Source organism: Dendropsophus ebraccatus, chromosome 7 (assembly GCF_027789765.1).
Source record: "Dendropsophus ebraccatus isolate aDenEbr1 chromosome 7, aDenEbr1.pat, whole genome shotgun sequence".
NCBI lineage: Eukaryota > Metazoa > Chordata > Amphibia > Anura > Hylidae > Dendropsophus > Dendropsophus ebraccatus.
Genome location: NC_091460.1, coordinates 24,085,657 through 24,102,212, shown reverse-complemented (window position 1 = coordinate 24,102,212; position 16,556 = coordinate 24,085,657). Strand labels below are relative to the sequence as shown.

Below are 16,556 nucleotides of genomic sequence, written 5' to 3'. Positions count from 1 at the left end.
GGAATAGGCTGCAGCAGAAACACACTTTTATCTGCAATCTCTCTCAGGAATACATTGACAGAACTGGTCCAAACTAGTTTGCCAAAGCAAATATGCCACCCTGTTATTGGACAAGAACAGCCTAAAAGGCTCTAATCTTGGCCTCTCACAGGTGTAGACAGTGTGAGGTGCTCATCTCAACCATTGAACAAACAACAAAGTGGCCTGAAACAGGAAATGTGTGACAAACAACAATCGTGTAGTTAACCCCTGAATACTTTTCCTTCAGCTGCGCAGTTCAGTACATAGGCTATACTGACACCAAATGGAGAAAAAAAGGAGAGTGCAAGACTTTCATCCTACAATGATACCAAGCTAAAGTTGTACTGAAAAAAAGCAGTGGCACACTGAGTAGTTCTCAAGAAATTTCAAGCGGAGCCCATGCCACGGACTCCGCTTAAAGTTTTGCCTGTCATTTTCATTCAACAGGATGCCTTGTACGTCTTCTGGTCTCTGACTAAACATTTTACATGTCAATTCTTTCCGTGGAGAGTGCAAAAGGCATCCTATTCAATAAATAAGACAAGAAGAACTTCAATCAGAATCCGCGGCATGGGCTCCACTTGAAATTACGTGAGAATTCAGTAAAGTTTTAAACCTGTTTAAGTTTACTTGAGACTGGGTGATTTATTTGCACCTACATCTGCACTAAAGACTGTTCTATTAAAGGGCGGGTGTTTTTTTGGGGTACATTCAGCGGTGGGCACATACCATTCTTGGCTACTGTGACAAATGCTTAAGTGTACGCTAGCATCTTTTCCAGTTAACACCACCTGGCTTCTTAGGGTTACTGCATACTGATAGCAACATCTTATTTTCTTTGGATTGACAATAGGTCCTCCTTAAAGTTATTCTCTATATCAAATAAAAGTGTGAGATCTAAGCAATGCAGGGTTCAATTGTTAAGAGACTTACAAGGCCATGGCCACAAATCAAATCCTGCTGACAAATCAACTTCAGGCCAGGTTCACACGCTGTAAGACACTGGCCGTTCTGTGACCCGGCCATGTGACAGAATGGCCGGTATCAGTGAAGATCTGCAGTACCGGGCGGATGAACTTCTTTTATGCTGTATTGGGATGCGGGCACATCTGTGTGTGCTGGCATCCCAATTTCCCATAGCATACAATGGAAAGTGTGGTCGGAGCCACACTTTCCATTGTGTGAACTGACACTTCTGTGTGACAACTATTCAATAAATAACGGCCGCACAAAACTGATATGTCAGTTTTTCCTGCAGCCGCTAAGGATCCTGGCCGGATTGTATCCTATGGGGAAGATTTATCAAACTGGCTCATTTGCCCCTAACAACCAATCAGATTCCACTTTTCATTTCTCACAGACTGCAAAATGAAAGGTGGAATTCGATTGGTTGCTAGGGGCAACTGAGCCAGTTTCACTTTACACCTTGTTTGATAAATCCCCTATGTGTATACACTCTGGCCAGGATTCCATTGGCTGCAGTGCAACATAAATTTTCTATTAATCACGGCCGTTGTTGCAAATCGTCAACAAAAGCCGTGATTGATAGAAAATTCACATTTTGTGAACTAAGCCTTACAATGTTTTCTCACCTTTTTTCTGTATGTCTCAATCTCATTTTCTTTTTTGTGTATTTTCCTCCTTTGTAAGGCGTTATATGTATAATCCAAGGCTTGGGCCATCATTCGTACAGCAACGTGCACTTTGTATGGGATTCCATCCACATAATAATGGGTCTGATTTGTAAAGCGTTCCTCACCGCTGCAGTTACGAAGGGGAACAGAAATAGTATTTTGTAAAAGAGAATTCTTTAAAACATTTCTTGAAAAACAATACAATGAGGTAATCCACAGATCTTCTAGAATTGGGTCATGTGGGTGTGTGGATGGATGACGGTTTAGGACCTCTTCCTGTAATCCTATTATACTGTGTCTTAAAGGGCTAAACATAAGGCTACAATTAATGATCGCTCCATAAAATATAGAATCATGTGACCAAGAGGACAAAAAAATGAAAGTTTTGTTGCTGATACTTAGGGCTGATGTAAGAAGAATATCTTTAACCAGTCCACTACTTGTCCCGCAAAGTATCACAACTTCAGCTTTTAAATTCTTCATGGTGAACTCATCTATGACTTTCTGTGTAAGAAGTAATTTTAGTTCAATACAAATCCCAGACTTTGTGAGTTCTGTACTTAGAAGTCGAAGTTCTCGTTCTCCGATATCATCATTTGTAGCAAAAATACAAACCATGTTCCACTTAAAGTACAACAACAACTTCACTAAAGCCGCGTACTGTGCCTCACTGTCCTGAACCGTTCTAAAAAAATGTGGATACAATCTTCTGTCACTGAGAGCAGAGTCTCTTGTCCCATAACTAACCTGAAAATAAAAGGCAGGACATATATTAATTTTATACTATACATTATAATATATATATATATATATATATATATATATATATATATATATATATATATATATATCTGCCCCAGGATGCACAGGTACACCCTGGGCTGTCAAGGGGTCACAGGGGTACTCCAGAGATTTTTCATTTTATTTTTCCAAATATATTGCTTTAATAAAATTTTATTAGTTTCAAATATATTTTAATTTAACGAAAATAAATTAATCTTGAGGGGCAGCAGTAAGGGGTGCCACAGGCCACTTTGCCATCATACCCCTCCTCCATATGTACTATATATATATATATATATATATATATATATATATATATATATATTATACCTGGGGGAGGTTGCCTGTTGCTATAGCCGCCACCCCACAGTGACAAATCGATTGTCCCTGATTTTCTTTAAGCTTTCTCATTAGAATTTACCTGTGTGTATCCATAAATCCCCAATAAATGGGCCATTGGTAGAGTAGTGACAGACATAAGGTCTCCAATAAATCCAGCTACCGTTTCATGATCCACACAGGAATAGTTTGGAGCTGTTACTGTGTGTCCAGACATTATCTGCAGGACATCCTTTATAACTTTATTAACATTGCCACAGGAGTCATATATGTGATATCCCAGAGTGATATTAGGTAAAATGGTTGGATCATTGTTAATATCATTTATAGCCAAAATAAATGTCAAAAGATGTCTGTATTCTTTAAAGCCAGGGCTGTAGAAAATGAGATATTAATCAATAGTTTAGAACTGAGATATATTTTGCAGGTCAGTTACAGATAGATAGATAGATAGATAGATAGATAGATAGATAGGAGATAGATAGATAGATAGATAGATAGATAGATAGATAGATAGAAAGGCTGCAGCACTCCGATAAGGCAAAAAGGTGAAAAAAGTTTATTCACATCCCAACAGCAAACACATCGACGTTTCTGATCACAACAGAGGTCTTTTTTCAAGCCATAGTGACACACGTGCCCCACAGGGGTATATAAATGCAACTCAAGTGATAATTTGTTAAATCAGCTGGATCAAGGGTAGTGACCTCACACAAATACAATGCCATGAGTATGCAAAAGAGGAGTCCGTGGAGCCTCATTGAAGAGTCTCAAAACACAGGACTAGCCAGATATCCCTCCTGGAAGGACCCAGCCAAGTGGCAGCTCCTGTTAGGAAACCACCAAATCCACCATATTAAGTGGCCCTATAAGTCAGTGTAATGACAAGGGATAAACCAAGGCTAGGTAACCATCCACAGACAGCTGTTTCGGGGTGTTGCCCCTCATCAGTGTGGAGCAGGATTCTGGCTAGGTGGGAGCAATGCCTAGTAGAGCCATAAGAGAAACAGATTGCTGAACTCAGGGAGAACAGCCAAATGACAACACTGCCGGCTGCTAATGAAAGCGCTCAATGCAGTGAAGTCCTAGGTGCATTGCCCCCTGGGAAACATGAGTATGCAAAAGAGGAGTCCGTGGAGCCTCATTGAAGAGTCTCAAAACACAGGACTAGCCAGATATCCCTCCTGGAAGGACCCAGCCAAGTGGCAGCTCCTGTTAGGAAACCACCAAATCCACCATATTAAGTGGCCCTATAAGTCAGTGTAATGACAAGGGATAAACCAAGGCTAGGTAACCATCCACAGACAGCTGTTTCGGGGTGTTGCCCCTCATCAGTGTGGAGCAGGATTCTGGCTAGGTGGGAGCAATGCCTAGTAGAGCCATAAGAGAAACAGATTGCTGAACTCAGGGAGAACAGCCAAATGACAACACTGCCGGCTGCTAATGAAAGCGCTCAATGCAGTGAAGTCCTAGGTGCATTGCCCCCTGGGAAACATGAGTATGCAAAAGAGGAGTCCGTGGAGCCTCATTGAAGAGTCTCAAAACACAGGACTAGCCAGATATCCCTCCTGGAAGGACCCAGCCAAGTGGCAGCTCCTGTTAGGAAACCACCAAATCCACCATATTAAGTGGCCCTATAAGTCAGTGTAATGACAAGGGATAAACCAAGGCTAGGTAACCATCCACAGACAGCTGTTTCGGGGTGTTGCCCCTCATCAGTGTGGAGCAGGATTCTGGCTAGGTGGGAGCAATGCCTAGTATAGCCATAAGAGAAACAGATTGCTGAACTCAGGGAGAACAGCCAAATGACAACACTGCCAGCTGCTAATGAAAGCGCTCAATGCAGTGGAGTCCTAGGTGCATTGCCCCCTGGGAAACATGAGTATGCAAAAGAGGAGTCCGTGGAGCCTCATAACACAGGGCTAGCCAGATATCCCTCCTGGAAGGACCCAGCCAAGTGGCAGCTCCTGTTAGGAAACCACCAAATCCACCATATTAAGTGGCCCTATAAGTCAGTGTAATGACAAGGGATAAACCAAGGCTAGGTAACCATTCACAGACAGCTGTTTCGGGGTGTTGCCCCTCATCAGTGTGGAGCAGGATTCTGGCTAGGTGGGAGCAATGCCTAGTAGAGCCATAAGAGAAACAGATTGCTGAACTCAGGGAGAACAGCCAAATGACAACACTGCCGGCTGCTAATGAAAGCGCTCAATGCAGTGAAGTCCTAGGTGCATTGCCCCCTGGGAAACATGAGTATGCAAAAGAGGAGTCCGTGGAGCCTCATTGAAGAGTCTCAAAACACAGGACTAGCCAGATATCCCTCCTGGAAGGACCCAGCCAAGTGGCAGCTCCTGTTAGGAAACCACCAAATCCACCATATTAAGTGGCCCTATAAGTCAGTGTAATAACAAAGGATAAACCAAGGCTAGGTAACCATCCACAGACAGCTGTTTCGGGGTGTTGCCCCTAATCAGTGTGGAGCAGGATTCTGGCTAGGTGGGAGCAATGCCTAGTAGAGCCATAAGAGAAACAGATTGCTGAACTCAGGGAGAACAGCCAAATGACAACACTGCCGGCTGCTAATGAAAGCACTCAATGCAGTGAAGTCCTAGGTGCATTGCCCCCTGGGAAACATGAGTATGCAAAAGAGGAGTCCGTGGAGCCTCATTGAAGAGTCTCAAAACACAGGACTAGCCAGATATCCCTCCTGGAAGGACCCAGCCAAGTGGCAGCTCCTGTTAGGAAACCACCAAATCCACCATATTAAGTGGCCCTATAAGTCAGTGTAATGACAAGGGATAAACCAAGGCTAGGTAACCATCCACAGACAGCTGTTTCGGGGTGTTGCCCCTCATCAGTGTGGAGCAGGATTCTGGCTAGGTGGGAGCAATGCCTAGTAGAGCCATAAGAGAAACAGATTGCTGAACTCAGGGAGAACAGCCAAATGACAACACTGCCGGCTGCTAATGAAAGCGCTCAATGCAGTGAAGTCCTAGGTGCATTGCCCCCTGGGAAACATGAGTATGCAAAAGAGGAGTCCGTGGAGCCTCATTGAAGAGTCTCAAAACACAGGACTAGCCAGATATCCCTCCTGGAAGGACCCAGCCAAGTGGCAGCTCCTGTTAGGAAACCACCAAATCCACCATATTAAGTGGCCCTATAAGTCAGTGTAATGACAAGGGATAAACCAAGGCTAGGTAACCATCCACAGACAGCTGTTTCGGGGTGTTGCCCCTCATCAGTGTGGAGCAGGATTCTGGCTAGGTGGGAGCAATGCCTAGTAGAGCCATAAGAGAAACAGATTGCTGAACTCAGGGAGAACAGCCAAATGACAACAATGCCAGCTGCTAATGAAAGCGCTCAATGCAGTGAAGTCCTAGGTGCATTGCCCCCTGGGAAACATGAGTATGCAAAAGAGGAGTCCGTGGAGCCTCATAACACAGGGCTAGCCAGATATCCCTCCTGGAAGGACCCAGCCAAGTGGCAGCTCCTGTTAGGAAACCACCAAATCCACCATATTAAGTGGCCCTATAAGTCAGTGTAATGACAAGGGATAAACCAAGGCTAGGTAACCATCCACAGACAGCTGTTTCGGGGTGTTGCCCCTCATCAGTGTGGAGCAGGATTCTGGCTAGGTGGGAGCAATGCCTAGTAGAGCCATAAGAGAAACAGATTGCTGAACTCAGGGAGAACAGCCAAATGACAACACTGCCGGCTGCTAATGAAAGCGCTCAATGCAGTGAAGTCCTAGGTGCATTGCCCCCTGGGAAACATGAGTATGCAAAAGAGGAGTCCGTGGAGCCTCATTGAAGAGTCTCAAAACACAGGACTAGCCAGATATCCCTCCTGGAAGGACCCAGCCAAGTGGCAGCTCCTGTTAGGAAACCACCAAATCCACCATATACAATGCCATGTAATAACAAATCATGTGATCACAAGTCATGTGGTAAGGGGGATAAACCCAAGAAAAAATACACTATACGTTTATCATGTGATAATATTACAAAGAGCAATGTCAATCTATAAAAATCAAGGTAACATAAAGGAATCAAAAGTGATCGCTCACCATATGCGCCGGAGCTATATGGTTAAGACCATCCATATGAGCGACTGCTATGGCAATGGAACGCACGCCCGCTTGGAACGCAACCTAGTGTGTCTACGTTCGGGCTGCGCATGCACGAGTCAACTCCCGTGGAGCACTGGAGAGTCTCAGGTTCGTCAAGGAGACCCCCCTAGTAAAGAGCATATGCATAGAGATCTGACAACATAGCAGACTTACTTGTTAGTAACTGCAAATCGTTTAAGAATATACATGAACCCAGAATCAAAATGTAGGGCCAACCCATTAGCACGGTCCAGGGACTAGAGACCGAAGGTCCCATAATCATCCCTGAAGGGAATCACCGCCGGCACGCATCAATGCCGCTGGGAAGCTGCATCGTGTGTGAACAGCGACGAAACCTGCCTGTGTCCATGGGGGCCCATGTGATCTACTGGGTGGATGCTAGCAGAAAATAAGATGGAATAAGATGTACGACAAAAACACAAACAAAGAATAAATAAAAACACGGTGCAGATCTCTATTCATGATGTATGTTGCATCAGACAATTCCTGATCAAATAGAAGAAATTGGATGGTCACCATATGTTCCTTCGCAAAAGTCAGGCGATCACTTATTCCCACAGAAAGCTTGGATCTATGAACAAAAAGAGAACGGCAAAGGTAAGCACTTGTAAGTCATTGACACAGAAACAAAGAAGATAAATATAATAATGTACACGTGTGTCGTGGACCTGTGTTACAGAGGGCGAGGACGTGACACTCCAGAGAGATGAAAAATGGTCATACCAGATACGTATATCTGAATTAAACACAAAATCTTGGTATTATTTTAAAGTCTACATTGACTCCATGTGATCTCAAAGTGTTTAGACGATGAATCCATTCGAATTCCTTCTTTTTTAAAATGGTAAGCCGATCTCCTCCTCTGCTCAATGGTGCAACCTGATCTAGGATCATAAATTTCAAGTCGCGCTCAGTGTGTCCAACCTCCATAAAATGTTTGGGGACTGGCAAATCCAGTTTACCCTTTCTAATGGTATATCTGTGCTGCCCCAATCTAGTCCTTATGTCATACGTGGTTTTCCCAACATAAAGGAGCGGGCATGGCCAGATCAATAAAGGGTAAACTGGATTTGACACCCCGGGCCCTACTAGGCTTTTGCGATTGTGCCCCGACTTCCCTTCCCTTACCGCACTCTGAGGATAGCGGCAGAACGCCCTCCCCCTGGCTCAGCTTCTATTGGGTGCCGGGAAGAAGGGCGCGGGTGCTTTGCGGCAATTGCGCCCCTGACGCCGAGGGTGCATAGCACCTGCACTTTCCATCTCGGGACCCATCGCCCGATGCTGAGCCGGGGGGAGGGCGGGCTGCCACTATCTTCAGAGTGGGGTCCGGGAGGGAAGGGAAGTCGGGGGACTATCGCAAAAGCCAAGTAGGGTACGGGGTGTCACTGCCAGCGCCTCCCGTGGTCGCCGGCTGATCTCCTGCTCCTCCTCCTCCCTTTTCCTCCTCCTCCTCCTCTCTTCCCCCATCATCTCCTCCTTTCACCCCCATCACCTCCTCCTCTTACCCCTGTAATCTCCTCTCACCCTCCTCCACCTCCTCTCACCCCCATCATCTCCTCTCACCCCCCCATCATCTCCACCTCTCATCCCCCATCATCTCCTCCTCTTACCCCCCATCATCTCCTTCTCTCACCCTCATTATCTCCTCTCTGCCCCATCATCTCCTCTCTGCCCCATCATCTCCTCTCTGCCCGATCATCTCCTCTCACCCCGATAATCTCCTCTCACCCCCCTCATCTCCTCTCACCTCCATCATCTCCTCCTCTCACCCTCATCATCTCTCATCCCCATCATCTCCTTCTCACACTCTCATCATCTCCTCTCACCCTCATCATCTCCTCTCATCCCCATCATCTCCTCTAACCCCCATCATCTCCTCTCACCCCCATCATCTCCTCTCATCCCCATCATCTCCTCCTCTCACCCCCATCATCACCTCCTCTCACCCCCATCATCTCCTCTCACCCCCATCATCTCCTCCTCACACCCCCATCATCATCTCCTCTCACCTCTATCATCACTAGAGATGAGCGAACCGGTTCGGCCAGTATGGGATCCGGTTCGGATTTTTCCAAAAATCCGAGTCCGATCGGATTCAGATTTTTAGAAATCCGCTCCGTTTTTTTTCTCTTGCTTTCTAAAATGGCAGCCGCCATTCTAGAAAGCAGGAAGTGTTCGGGGCAGGAAAAGCACTTTCCCATGATGCCCGGAACACATCCAATCAGCAGGGATCTTGCACTAGCCCACCCCCTGTGTGACGTCGGTATTGCTTTAAAAGGAGCGGTCACATGACCGCATGAGGTAGTGTTCTGAGAAAGAGAGAGAGAGAGGAAGCATACTGTTAGCAGTGCACAGAGCTCATCATTGACAAAAAGCTACTGCTGCTGCTGCTGTTGTGTACTACAAACTACTGAGAAGATATTGTAGGAAAGGAAAGATTAGGAAAACGGATAGGAGAAACATCCAGTGATTGAGAGAGAAATATAGAGAGGGCGAAAGATAGATAGATTAGGCATAGGACAGCAAAGGGTGTACGGAACAAAAACATGCTGTACAGATATACAAGTCCTATACTTCTGATATTATGTATATCACATCCGTCTTATCCTGAGAGAAAAAAATACCTGGTGCAGGTGTATAGCACAAAAGTCTTTAAAAAAGTGCTATCTATCTATCTATCTATCTATCTATCTAAAGATAATGTCTATACTTGGACCCTTCTGATAGTGTGTATGTCACATCCATCTTATTCTGAGAGACAAAAATACCTGGTGCAGGTGTATAGCTCAAAAATCATTAAAAAAAGTGCTATATATATAAAGATAATGTCTATACTTAGACCCTTCTGATAGTATGTACATCACATCCGTCTTATTCTGAGAGACAAAAATACCTGGTGCGGGTGTATAGCACAAAAGTCTTTAAAAAAAGTGCTATACTGTATATATATATATAAAGATAATGTCTATACTTGGACCCTTCTGATAGTGTGTATATCACATCCGTCTTATTCTAAGAGACAAAAATACCTGGTGCAGGTGTATAGCACAAAAGTCTTAAAAAAAGTGCTATCTATCTATGTATATATTTATATATATATATATATATATAGATAGATAGATAGATAGATAGATAGATAGATAGATAGATAGATATAGACAATTTCCATACTTGTCCTATATATTACAAGTCATATATATATATATATATATATATATACACAAGTCCTACATATCACAGAAAATACTGTTCTCATCTACCAAGTGTAGAAATCCGAATTAGAGCAGTAAGAGTGTCCAGTGGCAGGCCTGAGCTTCCTTTGACACACCAGGGTCGTGTTCACACGTCTAATTCCACAGTCCTGGAGTGGCTGGCTCACACTTCGACGTCCACAAGGATGAGTGGTAAGACAGCCAGCCAGGTATCTGTGGGTACCTTGGACACGACCCTGACTTGGCAGGGGCATGCAGCAATTCCCCCACGTCCTCCATCTGGCATCCTTAGCAACATCCCTCTAACTTTTGACCCGCCGCCTGGAAGGGAACTGTTGGCGTCTACGAGCAGCAAACTGCTCTTTGATGATGATGAGCAAGAGGGGGAAGAGATAGGGGACAATCAAGTGCATGGCATAGCTGTGTCGGAGGCGATATCAGCGCAGGCCCCTGTTAGGCCTGGCGGGGGAGCAGTAGGCAGTAGATGAGAGAGGGCTGGGCAGGAGCCTGATGAGGATGATAGCATCATTCTGGAACAGGATGTTGCTAAATCGGATATTACATGGGATCCATGGCAGGATTTGGCTTATTTGACGGATTCGTCAACCGGGAATCCGTCTGCCAGCAGGCCCACCAAAACTAAAAAGCAGACAGACAGCAGTAGTCAACTAACAAGTCGGAAGTGGAGCCGGGACAAGCAGATGACCACTGGGGAACCCTCCTCCACTGCAGGTCCTAGTATCGGCAGCGACTGCCCATCCTCGCAGCCTGTGGCAGTTTTTTTGCCTGGAGGATACCTATGTGGTCATCTGTCGCCTGTGCGACAGGTGCATTAAAAGAGGCAAGAGTTGCCATCCTGGCACCAGCGCCATGGCTGCCCATATGAAGCGCCATCACCTTTCCATCTGGGAGAAACGGGGTGATAGTGGGTCACAGCAGGCCCAGGAAGAGCCGTGGTCAACAGCAGCAGGAAGCAGCAGTAGTCAGGAGTCTGGAGTCAGACCTCTTCTGTGGAAGTGAGTGTGGCTTCACTCCCTTCTTCGGCTGGTGGCCCCTGTGTTGCTAGCAGCAGGCAGCCTGGCATCATGGAGTCCCATCATGGAGTCCCATGATGCATCCAGCAATCCCACAGCAGTAAAGCTGAAGGCCCATTACTGCTCAGTGGGTAAATGTAATATGGCCGGCGGACCCCCAGCAACTTGGCCAGGAAAGGGCGATGACACCATTCCATTGTCACAGCAGGGTTCCTGTGTCAAAGTCCTCCTCCACCTCCTCCAGTAGGTCCAAAACCTCCTTAACCGCCAGTGTTCCTCCCTTGTACCACTTTAGTGTAGCACGGAGGTGTCACTCTGTGCTGCATCTAGCCTGCCTGGGTGAAAGGAGACGCACAGGGGAAGAGCTGCACCACCTGCTCGAGACAGAAATCCTCTCGTGGCTGACTCCACGCCATCTTAAAGTTGGGACGGTGGTGAATGACAATGGGAGCAACATTCTCTCCGCGCTGCATCAAGGAGGTATGAGGCACGCCCCGTGTATGGCACATGTTTTAAACCTAATAGTTACACACTTTCTAAAGTCTTCATCTCATTTACAGACTGTGCTGTCAATGGCTCGAAAGCTGTGTAACCATTTCAGCTATTCAAGTCGCTCTCACAACATCCTCCTCGACCTGCAGCGGAGGAATGGTGTTCCCAACCATCGTCTCATTTGCAATGTAGCCACGGGGTGGAAATCCATCCTCCACATGCTTGACCGGCTCTATGAGCAGAGGAAGGCTTTAACTGATTTCCTCTTGATGCAGGCGGACACGGCGACTCCCCTGTGTAACCTGGAGCTCGGCAGCTGGCAGCTCATGCGTTACACCTGCCGCTTGCTACGACCCTTTGAGGAGGCCAGCTTTCTATTCAGTGGGCAAGACACAGGACTGAGCCCCATCATACCCATGCTTCATGTACTGGAGCTGATGCTTATGCAACTCGAGGCGAGGCGGAAGAGATCTTGCCACTGTCACAGCCTGGGTCTCTGGAGGAAGGCTTGGCAGAAGGAGAGGGAGAGAAAGTTGAGGAGGAGGAGGAGGACCTGAACACACAGGAACTCTTAGGGGAGACGGGTGGAGGAGAAGGAGATGAGCCTTCCTGCCAGACCAGAGGGGCGGGGGGCAGAGGAGGATATGCAGGGCTATGAGGAAGATGAGGAGGATGGAGGCAGTACCCATTAGCAGTATGCTGTGGAGACAGAGGCGGGGACTCCTTCCCACTCACTGGTGGAAATGGCTAAGCGCATGTTGATATGCTTTCGGGCCGACCCACGCTTGCAAAGGATTAGTCAACGGGACGAGTTCTGGCTGGCCAGACTACTGGACCCACGGTATCGCGACGGTATCGCAACAAGCTGTGTGAATTCCTTCACCTTTCCCAACGGGAGGAAAAAAATATATATTATAGAGAGGAGGTGGGTGCAAAGTTAGTGGCAGCCTTTGGAACACGACGCTCTCATTCACACCATTCCCACCAGGGCCACACCAGCAGCGCTGCCTCCTCCACATCCTCCTCAAGCAGCTTGGGTGGCATGAGCATCGGCACCAGTCTGAGCCTGATGTCCATGATGCATGCTTTCATGCATCCACATTCCGGGGTAACAGGGGCGCGCGAACAGCAGCAGGACATGGCGGCACACCTCAAACAGCAAGTCCAGGTGTTTTTGGACTCCTAACGTCCTCGAACCCCTGGACTACTGGGTGGGAAAATTAGATGTCTGGCCACAACTCGCTGAATTTGCTTTGGACATACTCTCCTGTTCGGCCAGCAGTGTGTCATCCGAGCGAGTTTTCAGCGCAGCAGTTCATATTGTCAGTCCCAGGAGAACCAGATTGTCCTGTGATAGTGTGGAGCATCTGACTTTCATCAAAATGAACACCACATGGATAAATAAGGACTTTGTGACACCTGCTTCTGATACCACAGAGTAGGATTTGGTTGTGTTGTCACCAAGATGTAGGACCTTTTCTGCTTCTATTATGGCCTATATGTGAACTAGACCGTACTGGTCATTCCACCATTCCTGCTGTTGCTGCTGCTGCCGCCCTTCTACCCTCTCGTCTGTCCATGGACCTCATTATTCTGCTTCCGCTGCACAGGTCACTCCATTTCAACTGCTACTCCTGCACTGGCCTCCATGTTGGCTACTGCCGCTCCTGCCCTGGCCTTCATATAGGCTACTGCTGGGCCTTCACTGGCCTCCATGTTGACTACTTCTGCTCCTGCCCTCGCCTACAGGTTGGCTCCTGCCCTGGCCTCCCTGTTAGCTACTGCTTATCCTGCCTGGCCTCCATGTTAAATGCTGCTGATCCTGCCTGGCCTCCATGTTAAATACTGCTGATCCTGCCTGGCCTCCATGTTGGCTACTGCTGATCCCACCTGCCCTCCATGTTGACTACTGTTGATCCTGCCTGGCCTCCATGTTGGCTACTGCTGATCTTGTCTGGCCTCAATGTTGGCTACTGCTAATCCTGCCTGGCCTCCATGTTTTCTACTGCTGATTCTGCCTGCCCTTCATGTTGGCTACTGCTGATTCTGCCTACCCTCCATGTTGACTACTGTTGCTCCTGCCTGGCCTCCATGTTGGCTACTGCTGCTCCTGCCTGGCCTCCATGTTGGCTATTGCTGATCCTGCCTGTCCTCCATGTAGGCTCCTGCCTGGCCTCCATGTTGGCTACTGCTGATCCTGCCTGCCCTCCATGTTGGCTGGTGCTGCTCCTGCCTGGCCTCCATGTTGGCTACTGCTGATCTTGCCTGACCTCCATGTTGGCTACTGCTGATCCTGCCTGCCCTCCATGTTGACTACTGTTGCTCCTGCCTGGCCTCCATGTTGGCTACTGCTGATCCTGCCTTGCCTCCATGTCGGCTACTGCTGATCCTGACTGGCCTCCATGTTGGCTACTGCTGCTCCTGTACTTGCCTCAAATGACTATTGCTGGACCTCCATTGGCCTCCAATGACTACTGCTGCTCCTTCACTGCATTTGTGACCTTTTTCCTGCATGTTGACTACTGTTGCTTCTGCCCTTACCTACATGTTGGCTACTGTTGCTCCTGCCTGGCCTCAATGTTGGCTACTGGTGATCCTGCCGGGCCTCCATGTTGGCTACTGCTAATCCTGCCTGGCCTCCATGTTAAATACTGCTGATCCTGCCTGGCCTCCATGTTGGCTACTGCTGATCCAGCCTGCCCTCCATGTTGACTACTGTTGCTCCTGCCTGTCCTCCATGTTGGCTACTGCTGATCTTGTCTGGCCTCAATGTTGGCTACTGCTAATCCTGCCTGGCCTCCATGTTTGCTACTGCTGATTCTGCCTGCCCTTCATGTTGGCTACTGCTGATTCTGCCTACCCTCCATGTTGACTACTGTTGCTCCTGCCTGGCCTCCATGTTGGCTACTGCTGCTCCTGCCTGGCCTCCATGTAGGCTCCTGCCTGGCTTCCATGTTGGCTACTGCTGATCCTGCCTGCCCTCCAAGTTGGCTGGTGCTGCTCCTGCCTGGCCTCCATGTTGGCTACTGCTAATCTTGCCTGACCTCCATGTTGGCTACTGCTGATCCTGCCTTGCCTCCATGTCGGCTACTGCTGATCCTGCCTGGCCTCCATGTTGGCTACTGCTGCTCCTGTACTTGCCTTAAATGACTATTGCTGGACCTCCACTGGCCTCCAATGACTACTGCTGCTCCTTCACTGCATTTGTGACCTTTTCCCTGCATAGACCCTGTAATGGTGAATATTGAAGTCTAAAAAAAAAAAAATTACTTTGAGATATTGAAAAGATAATGATGTTACTGACATGTAGTGCCCAAAATTCAACCGAATACACTACCCCCATATCATATAGATTCTTTAAACTATAAAATCCGAAGAAATCCGAAATTCGGTCGGACCGAACTTTCTGAAAAAATCCTAAAGTCCGATCGGACTGAACTTTTGAAAAGTTCGCTTATCTCTACTGACTACAGTGGGGAGGTATCTGACTACATGGCGGGCAGTATCTGGCTACCTGGGGGAGGTATCTGACTACATGCGGGAGGTATCTGGCTACATGGGGGAGGTATCTGGCTACCTGGGGAAGGTATCTTGCTACATATAAGGAGATATCTTGACTATATGGGGAGGAGGTATCGGACTACATCGGGGAGATATCTGGCTACATAGAAGAAGGCCTCTTGACTACATGGGGGGAGGTATCTGGCTACATAGAAGGAGGCCACTTGACTACATGGGGGGAGATATCTGGCTGCAGGGGGACATATCCAGCTCTGTGGGATATATCCCACCTGCTTCTCTGGCACCCGGTTTACTGACGGCCTGCTCAGCCAATCAGTGCACTGTCTCACTGTAACCACTGATTGGATGAGCTGCTGTCAGTGAGCCGGGAGCCAGAGAAGCAGGTGGAAGTACAGACAGGTAAGCATGATCTGTTAAGGGCCGGCAGCTAATTAGGTAAATAGGCTACATTGGGGGAGATACATTCTCGCAGCAGGATGAAAATCCTCTGTGAGAATGCAGAGCCATAGGCCATAACAGAGTACAGAGTATTGCAGTGGATTTTGCTGTGAAACGTGCACATGAATCTACCCTGAGGCAATGTTATTAATAGATGGCATCCTTGGGGGTACTCGGCTGGAGCATCTCGTCGCATGGGGGTATTTGGCTTGAAAAGGTTGAGCAACATTGTGCTAGAGGATCTACAAAAGCGACTTCTTATTAAAAGGAGTGTCAGACCTTTCATCTCATCACCAGACTTTTTTTTTTGTCACCAGACTCCTTTGTTTATAGAAAAACTTTAACTCTTTAAGCAGCGTCGCTGCACTTCTGTTTTTTTTTACTTTTTTTTGTTAAAAAGCCATAGCATTTGCATTTTTTCACCTAAAAGACCCATATGAGCTGTGAAACATGCTGTCTATGTTCCTTGAGTATGATTACCATAGGCATTGAAATACAACTTTTATTTTATTTGGGTGCTTTTAAAAAAATTTAACCTTTAAAAAAATATAAAAAAAAATAAGTGTGAATGCTATATTCTAAAGGTTTTATGAAAAGGGCAATAAACTTCATACCATATTGGCCTGGATGTTCCGAGAGCAGATAGCTACCCAATCCCCTCAGGCCTTGAAGGACCACCTGGTTACTACAAAAATGAATTCCACAGATGTAGTGGTCATTTTTGTAAAAAAAAAAATTCTATCATACTCCCTTCCTTCACCCCAACCAGCCAACATGGAGGCTTGCAAGAGACGGAAGATGGGATTTCTGCAGAATTGCAATCTTCCAACACTGTTGGCGGAGGCATTGGAATCCCTGAATTCCCCACTGACAGCTGAGGAACTCGCTGAGGTTCTAAAATCCTCCCTGCCTGCTGAGAAATCTCAAGGCCCTGATGGGTTTTCATACTCAC

The 16,556-nt window shown here is 47.1% G+C and overlaps 1 protein-coding gene across 1 annotated transcript in view; it reads right to left on the bottom strand.

Annotated features, from left to right (window-relative positions):
• Positions 1–11,817, bottom strand: part of LOC138796505 (vomeronasal type-2 receptor 26-like) — a 28,106-nt gene extending 16,289 nt beyond the window's left edge. Inside the window, exons 1-4 of the mRNA XM_069976111.1 lie at positions 11,773–11,817; positions 10,681–10,757; positions 2,860–3,151; positions 1,614–2,402 (exon numbers count right to left, since the gene is read on the bottom strand). Of these exons, the coding sequence (XP_069832212.1) occupies positions 1,614–2,402; positions 2,860–3,151; positions 10,681–10,757; positions 11,773–11,817 (1,203 nt within the window). The remainder of the gene's footprint in view (positions 1–1,613; positions 2,403–2,859; positions 3,152–10,680; positions 10,758–11,772) is intronic.
• Positions 11,818–16,556: the final 4,739 nt, after the last annotated feature.